The sequence below is a fragment of the Portunus trituberculatus genome, chromosome 46 (assembly GCF_017591435.1).
Source record: "Portunus trituberculatus isolate SZX2019 chromosome 46, ASM1759143v1, whole genome shotgun sequence".
In the NCBI taxonomy this organism is placed as follows: Eukaryota; Metazoa; Arthropoda; class Malacostraca; order Decapoda; family Portunidae; genus Portunus; species Portunus trituberculatus.
The window spans coordinates 26,960,444-26,974,283 of NC_059300.1; the positions used below are offsets into that span (position 1 = coordinate 26,960,444).

The 13,840-nt window shown below is 39.2% G+C and overlaps 2 protein-coding genes across 10 annotated transcripts in view; one reads left to right on the top strand and one right to left on the bottom strand.

Moving 5' to 3' along the window:
• LOC123519979 (AP-1 complex subunit sigma-2-like) overlaps positions 1-10,786 on the bottom strand; it is a 47,986-nt gene extending 37,200 nt beyond the window's left edge. For 3 of the 8 annotated variants that reach the window (XM_045281744.1, XM_045281743.1, XM_045281739.1), the window contains exons 1-5: positions 10,704-10,786; positions 3,902-3,958; positions 3,417-3,595; positions 1,720-1,828; positions 1,192-1,329 (exon numbers count right to left, since the gene is read on the bottom strand). In XM_045281744.1, the coding sequence (XP_045137679.1) occupies positions 1,192-1,329; positions 1,720-1,828; positions 3,417-3,595; positions 3,902-3,904 (429 nt within the window). In that variant the 5' untranslated portion in view covers positions 3,905-3,958; positions 10,704-10,786. Of the gene's footprint in view, positions 1-1,191; positions 1,330-1,719; positions 1,829-3,416; positions 3,596-3,901; positions 3,959-10,544 lie in introns of all 8 variants that reach the window. The other 5 variants (XM_045281742.1, XM_045281741.1, XM_045281738.1 and 2 more) reach the window with 3 other exon arrangements.
• A 54-nt stretch (positions 10,787-10,840) lies between these two features.
• LOC123519978 (protein RRP5 homolog) overlaps positions 10,841-13,840 on the top strand; it is a 30,981-nt gene continuing 27,981 nt past the window's right edge. The window contains exons 1-3 of one of the 2 annotated variants that reach the window (XM_045281736.1): positions 10,841-11,357; positions 11,874-11,941; positions 12,075-12,117. In XM_045281736.1, the coding sequence (XP_045137671.1) occupies positions 12,082-12,117 (36 nt within the window). In that variant the 5' untranslated portion in view covers positions 10,841-11,357; positions 11,874-11,941; positions 12,075-12,081. The remainder of the gene's footprint in view (positions 11,358-11,873; positions 11,942-12,074; positions 12,118-13,840) is intronic. The other variant, XM_045281737.1, reaches the window with a different exon arrangement.

The window sequence follows — 13,840 nt, forward strand, 5'->3', positions numbered from 1 at the left end:
TACAAGATCTAGTCTCAATCTTCCTTTAAACAGTGAGACCTCTATGTTATATTGACAGCCCTCCTCATCTATGATCCATGAAGTATAGAGGAAACTCATCCTCCATTGAAAAATATTTATATTTCTTCACTGAACTCAACAATTACATACACAAGCTAAGCAAATTTTTTTTACATCCACATATGCTGTGAGGTCAGCAACAAAACATCTTCCAAACAAAAATTATGGATAACACATTATATGCCCGAACTATTTCTACCTACACTTACAATATACACCAGCTTCATGTAAAGTAAAAACCACCATTTGTATTTGTATTTCAATACCTGTCTGATGGTACTGAAAATGAGATTGTATAAAAACATGTCTCATTCCTAGAAGCAAGTGAAAGACATGGGAGTGGAGAGCTGAAAGCATTCCCTTACAAAATCTTACAATCTCACAGCACTAAATATATAGATAATTATATAAACAAATATATAGATAAATAAAATAAAGGGAAGAAATGCTTCTCTCTTGAATGCCACTTCACATGTGTAAAGAATGGCACACATGTATAAATGCTTGTTTTACTGATGTACTTAAATTTGAAAGTTGAATATCAAAGAAGGAAGATGAAAAAGATAAAATGTATAGAAAAGACACAAGCATACAAAGGTTTACAACTACCAGAAAACAAAAGAATATTAAAACAATAAGGAGCAAAAAGGAATAAATAATCAATATCTTAAAAGCAAATAAATGAGATAAGAACATTTTGAACAGAGAAAACAAGATAGAAGAGATTTAACAGACAGATAAAGACAAGGATTAATATTAGAATAAAAGTGAAGCACAGAAAAAAAAATAAAAACAACTGATAAATCTTTAGCGGGCATAGATTACCCAAAAGGCTTAAAAGGGAGATAAAAAAATGAAGGAAATAGAATTACTAAGCAAACATAATATAAAAAAAGAGAATGTCAGAACAAAGTCTAAATAAGAAAATAAAAGTCTGATACACAATAAATTACAGAAGCAGGAAAACAACAGCAGGCAAAAGAAAGCACCACACAAAAATGAAGGCATGGAATCCTAGGTTAACATAACTGAGACTGGAAGAGGGCAGCAGTGGTGCTGGCAGCAGGACCCGGCACATACCCCTCTAAGTGGGTGGGGTCACATCTCGTACGGGGTGTCCCCATAACTAACCTCCTGCAGCAGGTCCTGCGCAGCTATGGCCTTCAGTACATTCTTCTTGCTCGTCTCACACACTTCCCCGCCCACCATGAGCTCATCCAGCATGAAGTATGCTTTTTCAAAGTTGAAGATGATGTCTAACTCACAAACCTGTAAAATACTGAGTGTTTCAACATGGGTAACAGGGTAAGTGTTTTCTCTCATTCACAAATAAAGGCAGAAAACAGCATGAAACATAATCTTTATAATGAGCATTAAATTACACAAGAATTTATATCTACTTTGCACCTTACAGTCTGAGTGACATAATTTAAGTTTATTTAGCACTAAATTCTTTATTATTTTTTTGAGGAATAAAGTATAAGAGGGATCATGAGGAAAGCAATTAAAATGTTTACTGTTTTTGGGTTTTAGAATGTTTGTCAGAGAGGAATAATTGTGATGTGAGCAAATTATCCTGGAGATGAGAGAATGAGAGGAAGCATGACAAAGGAGAATATGAATACCACATCTTAAACACAAAGCAACACTTGTACTCACACTGCCAAAGTATTTGTCAAGTAGCTCAACATAGCGATGGATCACCTCCAGTGTAAGAAGTTCATTGTCCTGTTGCTCAATGGCACAGCAGAAGTACAGAGATGCATACCTGTCACAAGCACAAATGCCTTGAGCAAAGAGAAATAATATTCCTATTTTCATCATGGCAGGTCTTCATTCTTAAACACCTTAGCTTATTTTTTTTTCTATTTGTTTGAAGGAAACTGAACAGTTTCCAATCTTTCTTTCTGTAATCATACAAGCCATTACAAGAAATCTTTTCATGTGAAAGATACATAAAACAAATTCATTCAACTGTGCATGAGGAACAATACTATGCTGGAAACCTACTTCCTTAACAAAGAAAATTATACTGTCAATACACAAAAAAGCAATGACAGAGTGAATGGTAGGTAGAGCATTGTGGGTTGTACAGGCTCTACATTATTCACCTTTAGATAACTGAATGAAAAGCTGTGAACTGTGTCTGGCAACAGTAACATTATCACAGAGCTACTCCAATGCAAACAAGTAACCAGTGACACATTTAGTGGTCATCTACCTTATTGAACCATCTCTTTCAAAATATAACCATATTTCTGACAGACTCTAACTGCCTATATACAAGACCAACAATCACACATGTAGTGGCACTATACACTCATACACCACCATCACATTCTTAGCCTCTTCGGCCTCTGATGGAAAGAGTACCATTACAAAATACACGTCATAAAGAATGATGTTCTCAAACAATTGGATTTAAGCCAGGTCAACACCATAACATCCTCTTAACCCCTTCAGCAACACTCCTGTTTTCCTGGCTGGGGCCTGTATATCACTTGGGCTCACCATCCCCTGCGTGCTCCACACCCTCTCATTATAATAGCATTTTTTTTTGACATTTGCTTTCAAATTTATGCAAAATTTCATAGTGTACTGACAAGACTTTCTGAGCTATCATCACTCATCAGAGGCACCACTCATTCATAGCCAGACTCAGAACTCAACATAGTGGTGAGTAGCCAATCCAAGATGGCTAGGCTAGGAACAAAGTGGTATAATCCTCCTTTCTAAGGAAACTAGGCAGGCACTGAGTCACTGCCTGACTGACTTCCAAAAATAAGAGTATTATACCAGTACTGACTGACTGTACCCACCATATTAGCAATCAGTCTTGAAATGTAGTAACATGATGTGGCAGGCACTGATTTGCTTGAGTGATTGTGGATGGAGCTTCAGGGTGTCTCCATTACATAGTACCATCCCCTCAACAAAGCACAAACACCAGTATGGCCCATATTTATCCACCCTTTGAAACAATGGATAGTTTCACATACGCCTGGATGTGACAGTGCATCCTTTATCACATATTGTGTACATAATGGTGCTGAAGGAATTAATATTCTCTAAACATGGAAGAACTTCATGAAGTTCAATGACAAAGTCATTAAGAATCTGTCTAGCAACACATAATATATTAAAGAACAACTGTTATGAGTTGGCACAACAGCAGCCACTGATATTCTAACTCACTTTGAAATTGGGATTTAGATTTGCAGTATACTATTTCATAACTCTGTGATGAGAGCAAAGCAATGACATGCAGAATAAATAAAGTAAATTTTCCTGCTTGACTTCCCACTTTCTGTTATGCACATAAGCAATACTGTGTGCGTATGTACTATTGTACTCACCTCTTGTACACAATCTTGAGATCCCTCCATTCCAAGAAGGAGGACATCTTGGGCTTCCTTGCCAAGATAGTGGATATCAATTCTCGGGTGATCTTCTTCTTTAACTTATCTGGATGTGCCTCATACCACTTCTGCAGGCGCAACTTCCCTTGCCGACTGAATAACAGCATAAACTGCATCTATAATATTCAAAACCAAGCAAAATTTCAAATTAGGAAAGACCAATAACAGAGGATGAACAAGACTATAAGGAGGATTGGCATATAGCTATACAGCACCTTATGTTTTGCCTTCACCATCTTGTAACTACAGTTCACTTTAAAAAAATTATTCTAAGCCAACAGATATTTTCAGCCTTAATTGTCTAGTAATTTGGAACAATACAATTATAAGTAAAAATACTTTTACTGAAACCCCCTTCAACTCTACCAACATAAATACGTACAATTTCAACTTAGGATATATTTTCTAAATAGAGAACTTACCATCTTGCTTGGATTTCTTGTGATCAGCTGCTAATATATAACCATCATCTGGGGAATCTGGAAAATGTTAAAATCATTGTTAACTGGGTATGTACAGATGCTAGCATTTCATTCCTCACCAAACCTGGCAATATAATTTTTTAGTAGCAATACCAGCTAACCCAACACCTGGTGAAGACTTCAATTTAACCACCTCAAAAAATAAGCCTTAGACTCCATCCAGTTTTACCTTTCCCATCTGGTCCATGCCCTGTTTCTCTCCCCTTCCACCATCCCCATGCATATTTACCTACACTTAACCCTCGGCTATCGCGCCCAATTGGGGCCAAAATAGCCGCCATAGCCGAAAACGCGATAGCCGAATCGATCTTGGCGGGAAGGCGGTTTTGGCCAATGAGCGCTCAGATATCCCATGATATCATGGCAGGGTGCGCGATAGCAGGCATCTGAGGTCGCGATAATTAAATTTTAGTAGCTTTTCATGGGTGCGTGATAGCAATAAAACGCGATAGCTGAAGTTGCGATAGCCGAGGGTTGACTGTAGTTGTATTTTAGAGGGTTTGAGCAGGGCTCATAGTCTCCTGTCTCCATGTCTTCATTTATCCAATTTTTCCTTAAACTTATGCACATTATGTGCTGTAACAACTTCATTATTCAATGCATTCCACTTCTCCACCGTTATGTGTGGAAAACTGTATTTTCTAAGATCCTTCAAACACTGCCTCATCCTGATTTTTTTACATGACCTCTTGTCCTTCCATCTTTTTCTGTCAACAGTTCCAGGTCTTCCTTTTCTATCTTTTCAATACCATTGACTATCTTGTACAGTGTTATTAGACCTCCTTGTTCTCTTCTATCTTGTAAGGTTGGTAGTCCCATTTCCTTCAGCCACACTTCATATGTTAGGTCCTTTAGTTCCGGCACCATCTTTGTAACAATCTTCTGTATCCGTTCTAATCTTCTCATATCTTTTATAGAGCTCGGAGACCACACCACTGTTGCATATTCCAGCCTTGGATATATCATGCTTGTGATAATTTTTTTCATCATATCTTTGTCCATGAATTGAAATGCCACTCTTATATTGATTGACATTTTATATGATAGTCCAAATATCTTGCTTATATGTTTTTTTCAGATTTCAGATTTTCCTGTATAATCACTCCCAGATCTTTTTCCTCTTTAGTCTTCATTATTTGTTCCTCTCCCATCAAATAGTCCCATACCACTCTTTTGCCCATTCCTAGTTCCATTACGTGACATTCCTTGGCACTGAACTCCAATTTCCACTCTCCACTTCTTACTCTACTTAAAGATCTTGTTTAAATCATCTTGTAACAGCAAACAGTCCTCCTGGGTTTTTGATAACTCTTAGTAGCTTTGCATCATCAGCAAATATATTAATGTAACTGTTTAGCCCATTGTGAATGTCATTTACATAAACCTAAAACATAATGGGGGTTAACAATGTGGCACTCCGATTTTTACTTTACCCCAAGATGATCACGATTCTCATCGCCCTGGCCTTCATATACGTAATCCCTTGTCCACTCTAACAAAGTTCCTCACAGTCCTCCTATGTTCTCTAGTTTTCAAAATAGTCTTTCATGAGAAACTTTATCAGAAGCCTTTTTAATGTCCATGTATACTGTGTCCATCCATCTGTTATCTAGTCCTTCTATTACTCTCAAGTAGAAGCTTAATAAATTTGACAAACATGACCGTCTATCCTGAACCAAAATTGTCTGTTTGTTATGACATTCTTCTTCCAGAAGTTTAACCCATTTTTCTTTGATAATTATTTCACACAATTTTCCCATAATGCTTGTAAGTGACACCGGTCTGTAATTTAATGGATCAGTTGCCTTTCCCCCTTTAAATATCGGTATTACATTGGCTCTCTTCCATTCTAGTAGAACTTTCCCTTCATTTAGTGAACTTGTAATTATTTCCCAAATTGGATCCACTAGTTGCTCGTTACATTCTTTTAGCACCCAGCCTGAAACACTATCTGGCCCCGTTGCTTTTCTGACATCCAAATCATCCAATAATCTTCTAACATCTTCTTTGTACACTGTGATTTCCTGTAATCCTTGGCAATGCAATGTCTTATTTGGTTCTGTAAAATCTTCTACAGTGAACACTGTTTTCAAGCACTCATTCATTATTTCACACATTTCCTTCTCTGTTTGGTATGTCTTCCTTCCTTTAATTATTCTTTCTATTGTTTCCTTGTTCTTCATTTTGCCATTTATGAATTTATAGAAAAGCTTAGGATTGTCTTTGCTTTTACTCACCACATGTTTCTCAAAGTTTCTTTCTTCCTCTCCTTACTCTAATATATTAATTTCTCACATCCTTATACTGCTGTCTGTTATTGTCATTTCTCTGCTCTATGAGTTTCTTCCAAGCTTTATCTTTTGCCTTTTTGGCGTCTGTGCATCTAGCATTGTACCAAGTGTGATTTTTTTTCTTAACTCTATAAAAAGGTACATATTTCTTTATTCCTTCATTATATTTCTATAAGAATATTTCACATTTTCCTTGTATTGTCCTTTCATACATAATGTTTCTCCATTCAATGTCAGCAAAAAAATTTCTTTAATTTTTCAAAATTTGCACTTGCATAATTTAATCTCTTTTTTTGTAGTCATCTCTGTACCTAACCCATCCTTCTCCTGTATTTCCAACTCTAATGTCACATGATCACTTCTTCCCATTGGACTGAGGTATTGTATGCTGGGAGGGGGCTCTGGTTTCTTTGTGAATACTAGGTCAAGTGCGTGTGTATTTATCTAGTTTTACCTAGTTGTATTGTATAGGGTTCAAGCGGGGCTCATAGTGTCCTGTCTCATTGTCTCCATTTATCAAATTTTTTCTGAAAATTATGCACATTATGTGCTGTAACAACTTCATTATTCAATGTATTCCACTTTTCCACCATTCTGTGTGGAAAACTGTATTTTCCAATATCCTTCACACACTGCCTCATCCTGATCTTTACATATCCTCTTGTCCTTCCATCTTCTTTTGTCACCAGAACCAGGTTCTTCTTGTCTATCTTTTCAATGCCATTGACTATCTTGTACATTGTTATTAGGTCCCCACATTCTATTCCTTCAGTCGTTCTTCATATGTTAGGTCCTTTAATTCCAGCACCATCTTTGTAGCAATCTTCTGTATCCTTTCCAATTTTCTTATATCCTTTTTAGAGCTCAGAGACCACATCACTGCTGCATGTGTGTGTGTGTATTTACCTAGTTGTAGTTTTACAGGGCCTGGGCTTTACGCTCGTGTGGCCCCATTTCCATATCTACACTTATCCAATTTGTCTTTAAAACTATGCACACTCTTTCCTGACACCACTTCCTCGCTCAAACTGTTCCAAGTCTCAACACATCTTTGCGGGAAACTATATTTTTTAACATCTCTCAGACATCTTCCCTTCCTCAGTTTTTTACTATGCGATCTTGTGCTTCGAATGTCATATTCTTCTCTCAGGATCAATTTTTCATTATCCACTTGATCCATTCCGTTAATCAATTTATAAACTTGTATCAGTGTGTGTGTGTGTGTGTGTGTGTGTGTGTGTGTGTGTGTGTGTGTGTGTGTGTGTGTGTGTGTGTGTTTGTGTTTCACTGTATGATCTGCTGCAGTCTCTAACGAGACAGCCAGACGTTACCCTACGGAACGACCTCAGAGCTCATTATTTCCGATCTTCGGATAGGCCTGAGACCAGGCACACACCACACACCGGGACAACAAGGTCACAACTCCTCGATTTACATCCCGTACCTACTCACTGCTAGGTGAACAGGGGCTACACGTGAAAGGAGACATACCCAAATATCTCCACCCAGCCGGGGAATCGAACCCCGGTCCTCTGGCTTGTGAAGCCAGCGCTCTAACCACTGAGCTACCGTGTGTGTGTGTGTGTGTGTGTGTGTGTGTGTGTGTGTGTGTGTGTGTGTGTGTGTATGGAGCAGCTTTGTTTACCTGGATTTCCCTGTCACCTTTAGGTTCGGGTAAAGATCGCAGAGGGATCTGGGGAGCGAAGCCCCCCCAATCAGTTTAGTCTAGGGAGTCTGGGGGGTACAGACCCCTTTCTATAAGGCATTTAGGTTAGGTTTTGTTAGGTTATGACAGTGGTTCCCAAACTGGGGTAAATTATCCCCTGTGGGTAATTTAAATATTTTTTTGGGGGTAGTGAAAAGGTGACAGGAAAAAGTTAAGAATTCTGAAAATCAAGAAAACATTGCAGTATATACCTGACATTAGGATTAATGTTAACTTAGTCTTAGCATGCAAAGTTGTAAAGTAAACCTATTACAAATAATTATTTACTATAAATGATTATTATTTATTATAAATAACTACTACAAATAATTATTAACTATAATTAATAAAGTTAACCTGAATAACAATAAACATCAAAAACTAATATACAGTTTTAGAAAAGAAGAAATATGTATCTAAGTGTGTGGTAACCCATAAGTATTTTGACAGGTATGCTTCAAGACAAAAGTCACTCAGTAACCCTGATGACTCATCAACGTGTCTATAGTACATGTCAGTCGTCACTCACTGCCTGAGACTGCTTCTATTCAGCTTTGCCAGGCATGCGATAATTATTGCAAAATATGATAATTTGACCTCCCGTGTGGCAGGCGATTGCATGCATGTGGTAAGATAATGCAATAATTTTTGTAAAATATGTGATATGTTGCTTGTTGTTGTAGTATTTTAATTTAATCATATATATTAATGTTAACAAAATTTTGTGAAAGGGGTAGCATGCTTAGTGTGGCATATTAAATTGGGTAATAAGCTGAAAAAAATCTGGGAATCACTCGGTTAGAGTAAAGACCCTAGGGGGAATCTGGGGGGTGCAGCCCCTCAGCTAGTCTAGGGGAGAGTCTGGGGGGTGCGGCCCTCTCCTGCTAGAAGATGTTTAGGTTAAATGGTATAATTCTAGTTTATGCCCATACTTTCCCCTACCCCCCCTAACAAGCTTGGGAACAGGTGGGAATGCGGGATTTCAGGTGGGGAACATGAGGTGCGTCGAAAATGCGTAGTTTTTGCATAATGGGGAAAAAATTACCTTAAAAAGTCTACAGACATTACATTATGTAAGGTTGGGTTTAGGTTACTTTAGGTTTACATTAGGTTAGGTTAGGTTAGGTTAGGTTTACGCTAGGTTAGGTTAGATTTACATTAGGTTAGGTGGCACTGTCCCCGAGAAAGCATCCCATGCGCTCACCTCAATTCCCAGCTCCTCCACCCAGCTGATTTGATGTCACATAAAATGAGAAATATATGGTATATAATTTTGTTTTTCTGAAGGGGTTCCTTGAGACATGTCATGTATTTTAAGGGTCATGCAAGGGTTAAAAGGTTGAGAAACTCTGTCTTATTCATTACCATACACACTCACTCTCTCTCTTCCTTATTCGTTCTCATATTCTCTCTCTCTCTCTCTACTTATTCGTTTTCATATTCTCTCTCTCTCTCTCTCCTTATTCATTTTCATATTTCTCTCTCTCTCTCTCTCTCCTTATTCATTTTCATATTTCTCTCTCTCTCTCCTTATTCGTTTTCATATTCTCTCTCTCTCCTTATTCGTTTTCATATTTCTCTCTCTCTCTCCTTATTTGTTTTTATATTCTCTTTTTCTCTCTCTCTCTCGCTGACCAATAGCATGGCTTCATATATGTGACGTCAAATCAGCTGGGTAGAGGAGCTGCAAAGTGGGAGCTGGGAATTGAAGCGAGCGTGCGGGACGCTTTCTTGGGGATAGTGCCAGTTAGGTTAGGTTAGGTTAGCGTCTTTGCCAAAATTTACTCAAAATTTATGGAATCTATACAAATTAATGAATTTATAAAAGTTGTAATGAACCTTCTGTAGAGTTTAGGATGGCCGTCCACCCCCCTTCCCAAGTTACGCAAAAAATATGCATTTCATGTTCCCCACTCGAAATCCCGCATTCTCACCTGTCCCCAAGCTTGTTGAGAGGTGGAGGGGAGGGAATATGGACAGAAACTAGAATTCTACCAGTTAAATTTGGTTAGGTAAGGGTAAAGATCTTGAGGGGGTGTGGGGGGCACAGTCCAACTAATTTAAGTTAAGAAGATCCGTTGATTTTTTAGGGAGGCAAATTTTGCTAAATATTATTTGTTTCCCTTCCCCCCTCAAAAAAAAAAAAAACAATTCCCCAGGTACCACACCAGTTTACTAAAGGGGAAGGGAGGTATTTAAAAAATACTTAAGGAGGTGCTATTGGTAAAATTTGCCAGCGTTTGAATCTAAATTAGATAAATATTGGATAAATCAAGAACAGAAATATCCACCACATGCAGCCAAGAAAGTAGTAATATAGAGGTTGGTTTACTGGAGCCAGAGGCCCATTAGGGCCATGTATGTAAGTTACATCGCTCCAAAGCCTTTGCAGCATCACCAAGGCAGTAAACAGAAAACCTGACGGTACAATGAAGTGCAAGTACCGAAATTCTGCAATAAGTAAATGGTGGATGAGAGAAAAGGAAAAGAGTGAGAGAAGATCTGAGAGGAAGCGATCTGAGAAGCGATAGAAAAGATACAGAACTTTTTTTTTTTTTAAGTGAGTTCACAAGTCATCATTACTTACGACTTTCGATATCCGTGTTCCTCCGCCCGTTCTTCAACCAACCACTGCTGCTCCCACCTCAACACTTCCACAATGTAGTGTTTTGCTCTAATCCAGACTGCCACTACGGCGCTACGATACGGTAGACACTCCCCCACAGTCACTGAGTTACCAACTTACCAATGCCTTGCGACAAGTTGCCACTGCCTCCTCTTCCCCACACGTCACCACGTCACCACTCGTGACCCTCACTCGGGGAAGCAATCGGACGGGTTGGCCTAAATGAAATATTGGTTTATCTTCTTATCTCCTGCCTTACATGCCACAATTCTCGACTGTTTTACTTTTTTTTCAATATTCTGATCACCGAAGAGAAAGTTGAGAGTTGTTTATTTGCATGTATTGGGTAATGGTTGGTGGATCTGTGCCTTGACCTAAACAGTGTTATCGGATTAAACTATTTTCCCTGTAATTGTTAATTATTTTAAGGCTAAAATTCAAATAGATATATTGGTGTTCTAGAATAGCTGGTGGGCATTCTTAGTTTGAGAGTTTTTTATCAGTTTATTGTCAGTATTGGCAAAGATGAAGCCAATGTCGGGGAGGTGAGCAGCAGCACGTGGCTGGAAGTAAACAAATTGGTGGCGCGTGGTAGTGGTGGTGTCGTGGTCACTGTGGTGTATTCTGTATTGCTCGCTAGTGCCACTGCAAAGGCCACCATACACCTCCCTAAAAAGAACTGTCATAACACAGCAAGCCAAGTGTTATAGTTTACCAAGCCCTTGAATCGCGAAAAGGGAAACGGAAGGATTGTTGAAGGTTTCATCGTGTCAGGTTGGTAACGTTATTTGTTGGTTAGCCTTACCTTATAAAGTTTTTGGTGTACCTAGACCACCTTGGCCTTTATTAGGTAATAGTATGACGCGGAATTAAGAGATATCTTTTTTAAGGCAAATATATCCGCTGGCATGCCACTCCTATCATGCCTATATTCCCAGTTATCAAGATGGATAAAGAAATAAAATAGTTAACTTACCTGGTGGTGTGGTCCCAATAAACTTTTCTAATGGCCAGCAGATTACTGAGTATATGATAGTGTTCGAGACATTTGCTGATGCTTTTTTGCAATTTTCTACACCACTGATAATTTATCCACACAGTAAGCCTATCCGTTTTTGAAGGGTGACTGTGTAATATAGATGTGTGACAAGATAACATTACCAAGAGGCTTGCTGCTCTGGATGTAGGCTCTGGTATGAGTCCTGATGAATTTCATCCTTAAGTTTTGAAGTAGTGTTCTGCCGTAGCCATGCACCCTACACCTAATCTTTTCCCATTCTCTTACATCAGGTACTGTGTCATCTGACTGGAAGAAGTCTACCATAGTACCACTATTGCATATGGTATCATTCTTTTAGGTATGCATGGTTTCACAGTCTTTTGTAAGAATATTGTAAGGAATATAGGTTTGTGAAATTGAGGAAAATGTTCAGTCTAGCTACATGATTTTATGTATTAACAAGGTGCATGTTAATTCTGTTCTCATTGCAGGAGAGCCATGACTCAGTTGAAGCAGAAGGGTGACCTGTTTTCGGTAAGTGAATTGTGTACTTTATCAGGCTGCATCATGATGTCTTGTCAGATATTTGCAATGTGTTTTATCTCTCCTTATTTTCCTTTTTCTAATGATACGAACGAAGTTCTCATCTTTGAGTTGAAGGAGGAGGTTAAGAGGCTTGGGGAGGCGGTGGAAAAAATTAGGCAGGAGATCAGTGTTAGGCCGAAGGTTGGACCTTCTGAGGGCGACAGGGTGGCTTGGCCCTCTGTCGGGAAGAGCAGAGTGGGGAAGAGGGAGCAGGCGAGCCAGACTAGGAAAGATAGTAGTCAGGATGGACAGAGATGGCAGGTTGCGAGGGGAAGGAAAGCGGAGGCAGTTAGGGAGGATAGGACTAAACCTGTTGAGTGTGAAAATAGGTTCGGTTTGTTAGAGGGGGAGGGGGAGAGTGAGAGTGGAGTGAATGAGGTGGTTGTGGTGAGTGAAAGGAGAGAGAAGGGGGTAGAGGAGAGGAGGAGGGGGGTTGTGCCTAGCACACCTCAGGTGTGTGTGGTGGGTGACTCTCAGGTTAGGTACTTAGATAGCACTTTCTGTGGGAAAGACAGGGATAGGAGGACGAACGTGTGTATGCCTGGTGCAGGTGTGAAGGCAGTGAGTGAGGAGGTGCAGAAGAGAGTTGGGGGATGGAGAGGGAGGGTGTAGTAGTTTTGCACGTAGGTGGGAACGATGTCAGAGCAGGTGGGTCGGAGGAGTTAGTGGCAAGATTTCGGGAAATGTTAGGCAAGATAAGGGAGAGTGGTAGGAGGTGTGTAGTGTCAGGAATCTTGCCTCGTGTGTATGTTAGCAGGAATGGTTGTCTAGAGCCATTGGTGTGAATGATCGGGTAAAAGGGATGTGTAAGGATGTGGGTGTCAGCTTTGTGGATGTATGGGATAGGTTCTATGGGCGAAGGGATTTGTATGCTAGGGATGGTGTGCATCTGAGTAGGAAGGGTGTGGATGTGCTGAGTGGATGTCTGGAGGGGAGTTGGGATGGAGTGTAGGGGTGAGGTAGCAAATGCATTCCAGAAGAAAGATGTTAGACATAAATTAGATAGGATAAACAGAGATAGTGAAAAGATTAGGAAAGATTTCCAGGTGCAAATAGGAGAGAATAAGATTAGGATTCCAAATAAGGAGACAGCATCTAGGAAGGTAGCAGGACTTAAATGTTTTTATGTAAATGCCAGGAGTCTTAGGAACAAGAAGGACGAGTTATCTAGTTATATAGTTGAGGAGGACTTAGATGTTGTATGTGTCACAGAGGCATGGGTAAATGAGGAAAAGTTTAGGAAAATAGGAAAGAATATGAAGTAGATGGATACATTATGTATTTACACCAGAGAATTGGTAGGATAGGTGGAGGAGTAGTTATTTATGTAAAAAATCCTTCATTTCCAGTCAGGTTAATGGTATTAAGGTAGATAACAGAGTAGAGTCCTTATGGCTGGATGTTAGAGTAAACAAAAGTAAGGTTATTAGAGTAGGAGCTTTTATAGACCACCTAACCAGTCAGCAGATGTAGACAACCTTATGGTAGATGAGATAAATAGGGGTGTACTAGTCAGACAATTATCTTAGGGATTTTAATCTTAAGTCAGTAAACTGGGAGAGGATGGTAGGAGATGCTAGTGAAAATAAGTTTATGGAAAGTTTTCAGGATAACTATTTAGTGCAGATGGTAGATAAACCTACTAGGGGGAGGAAGGTTTTAGACATAGTAC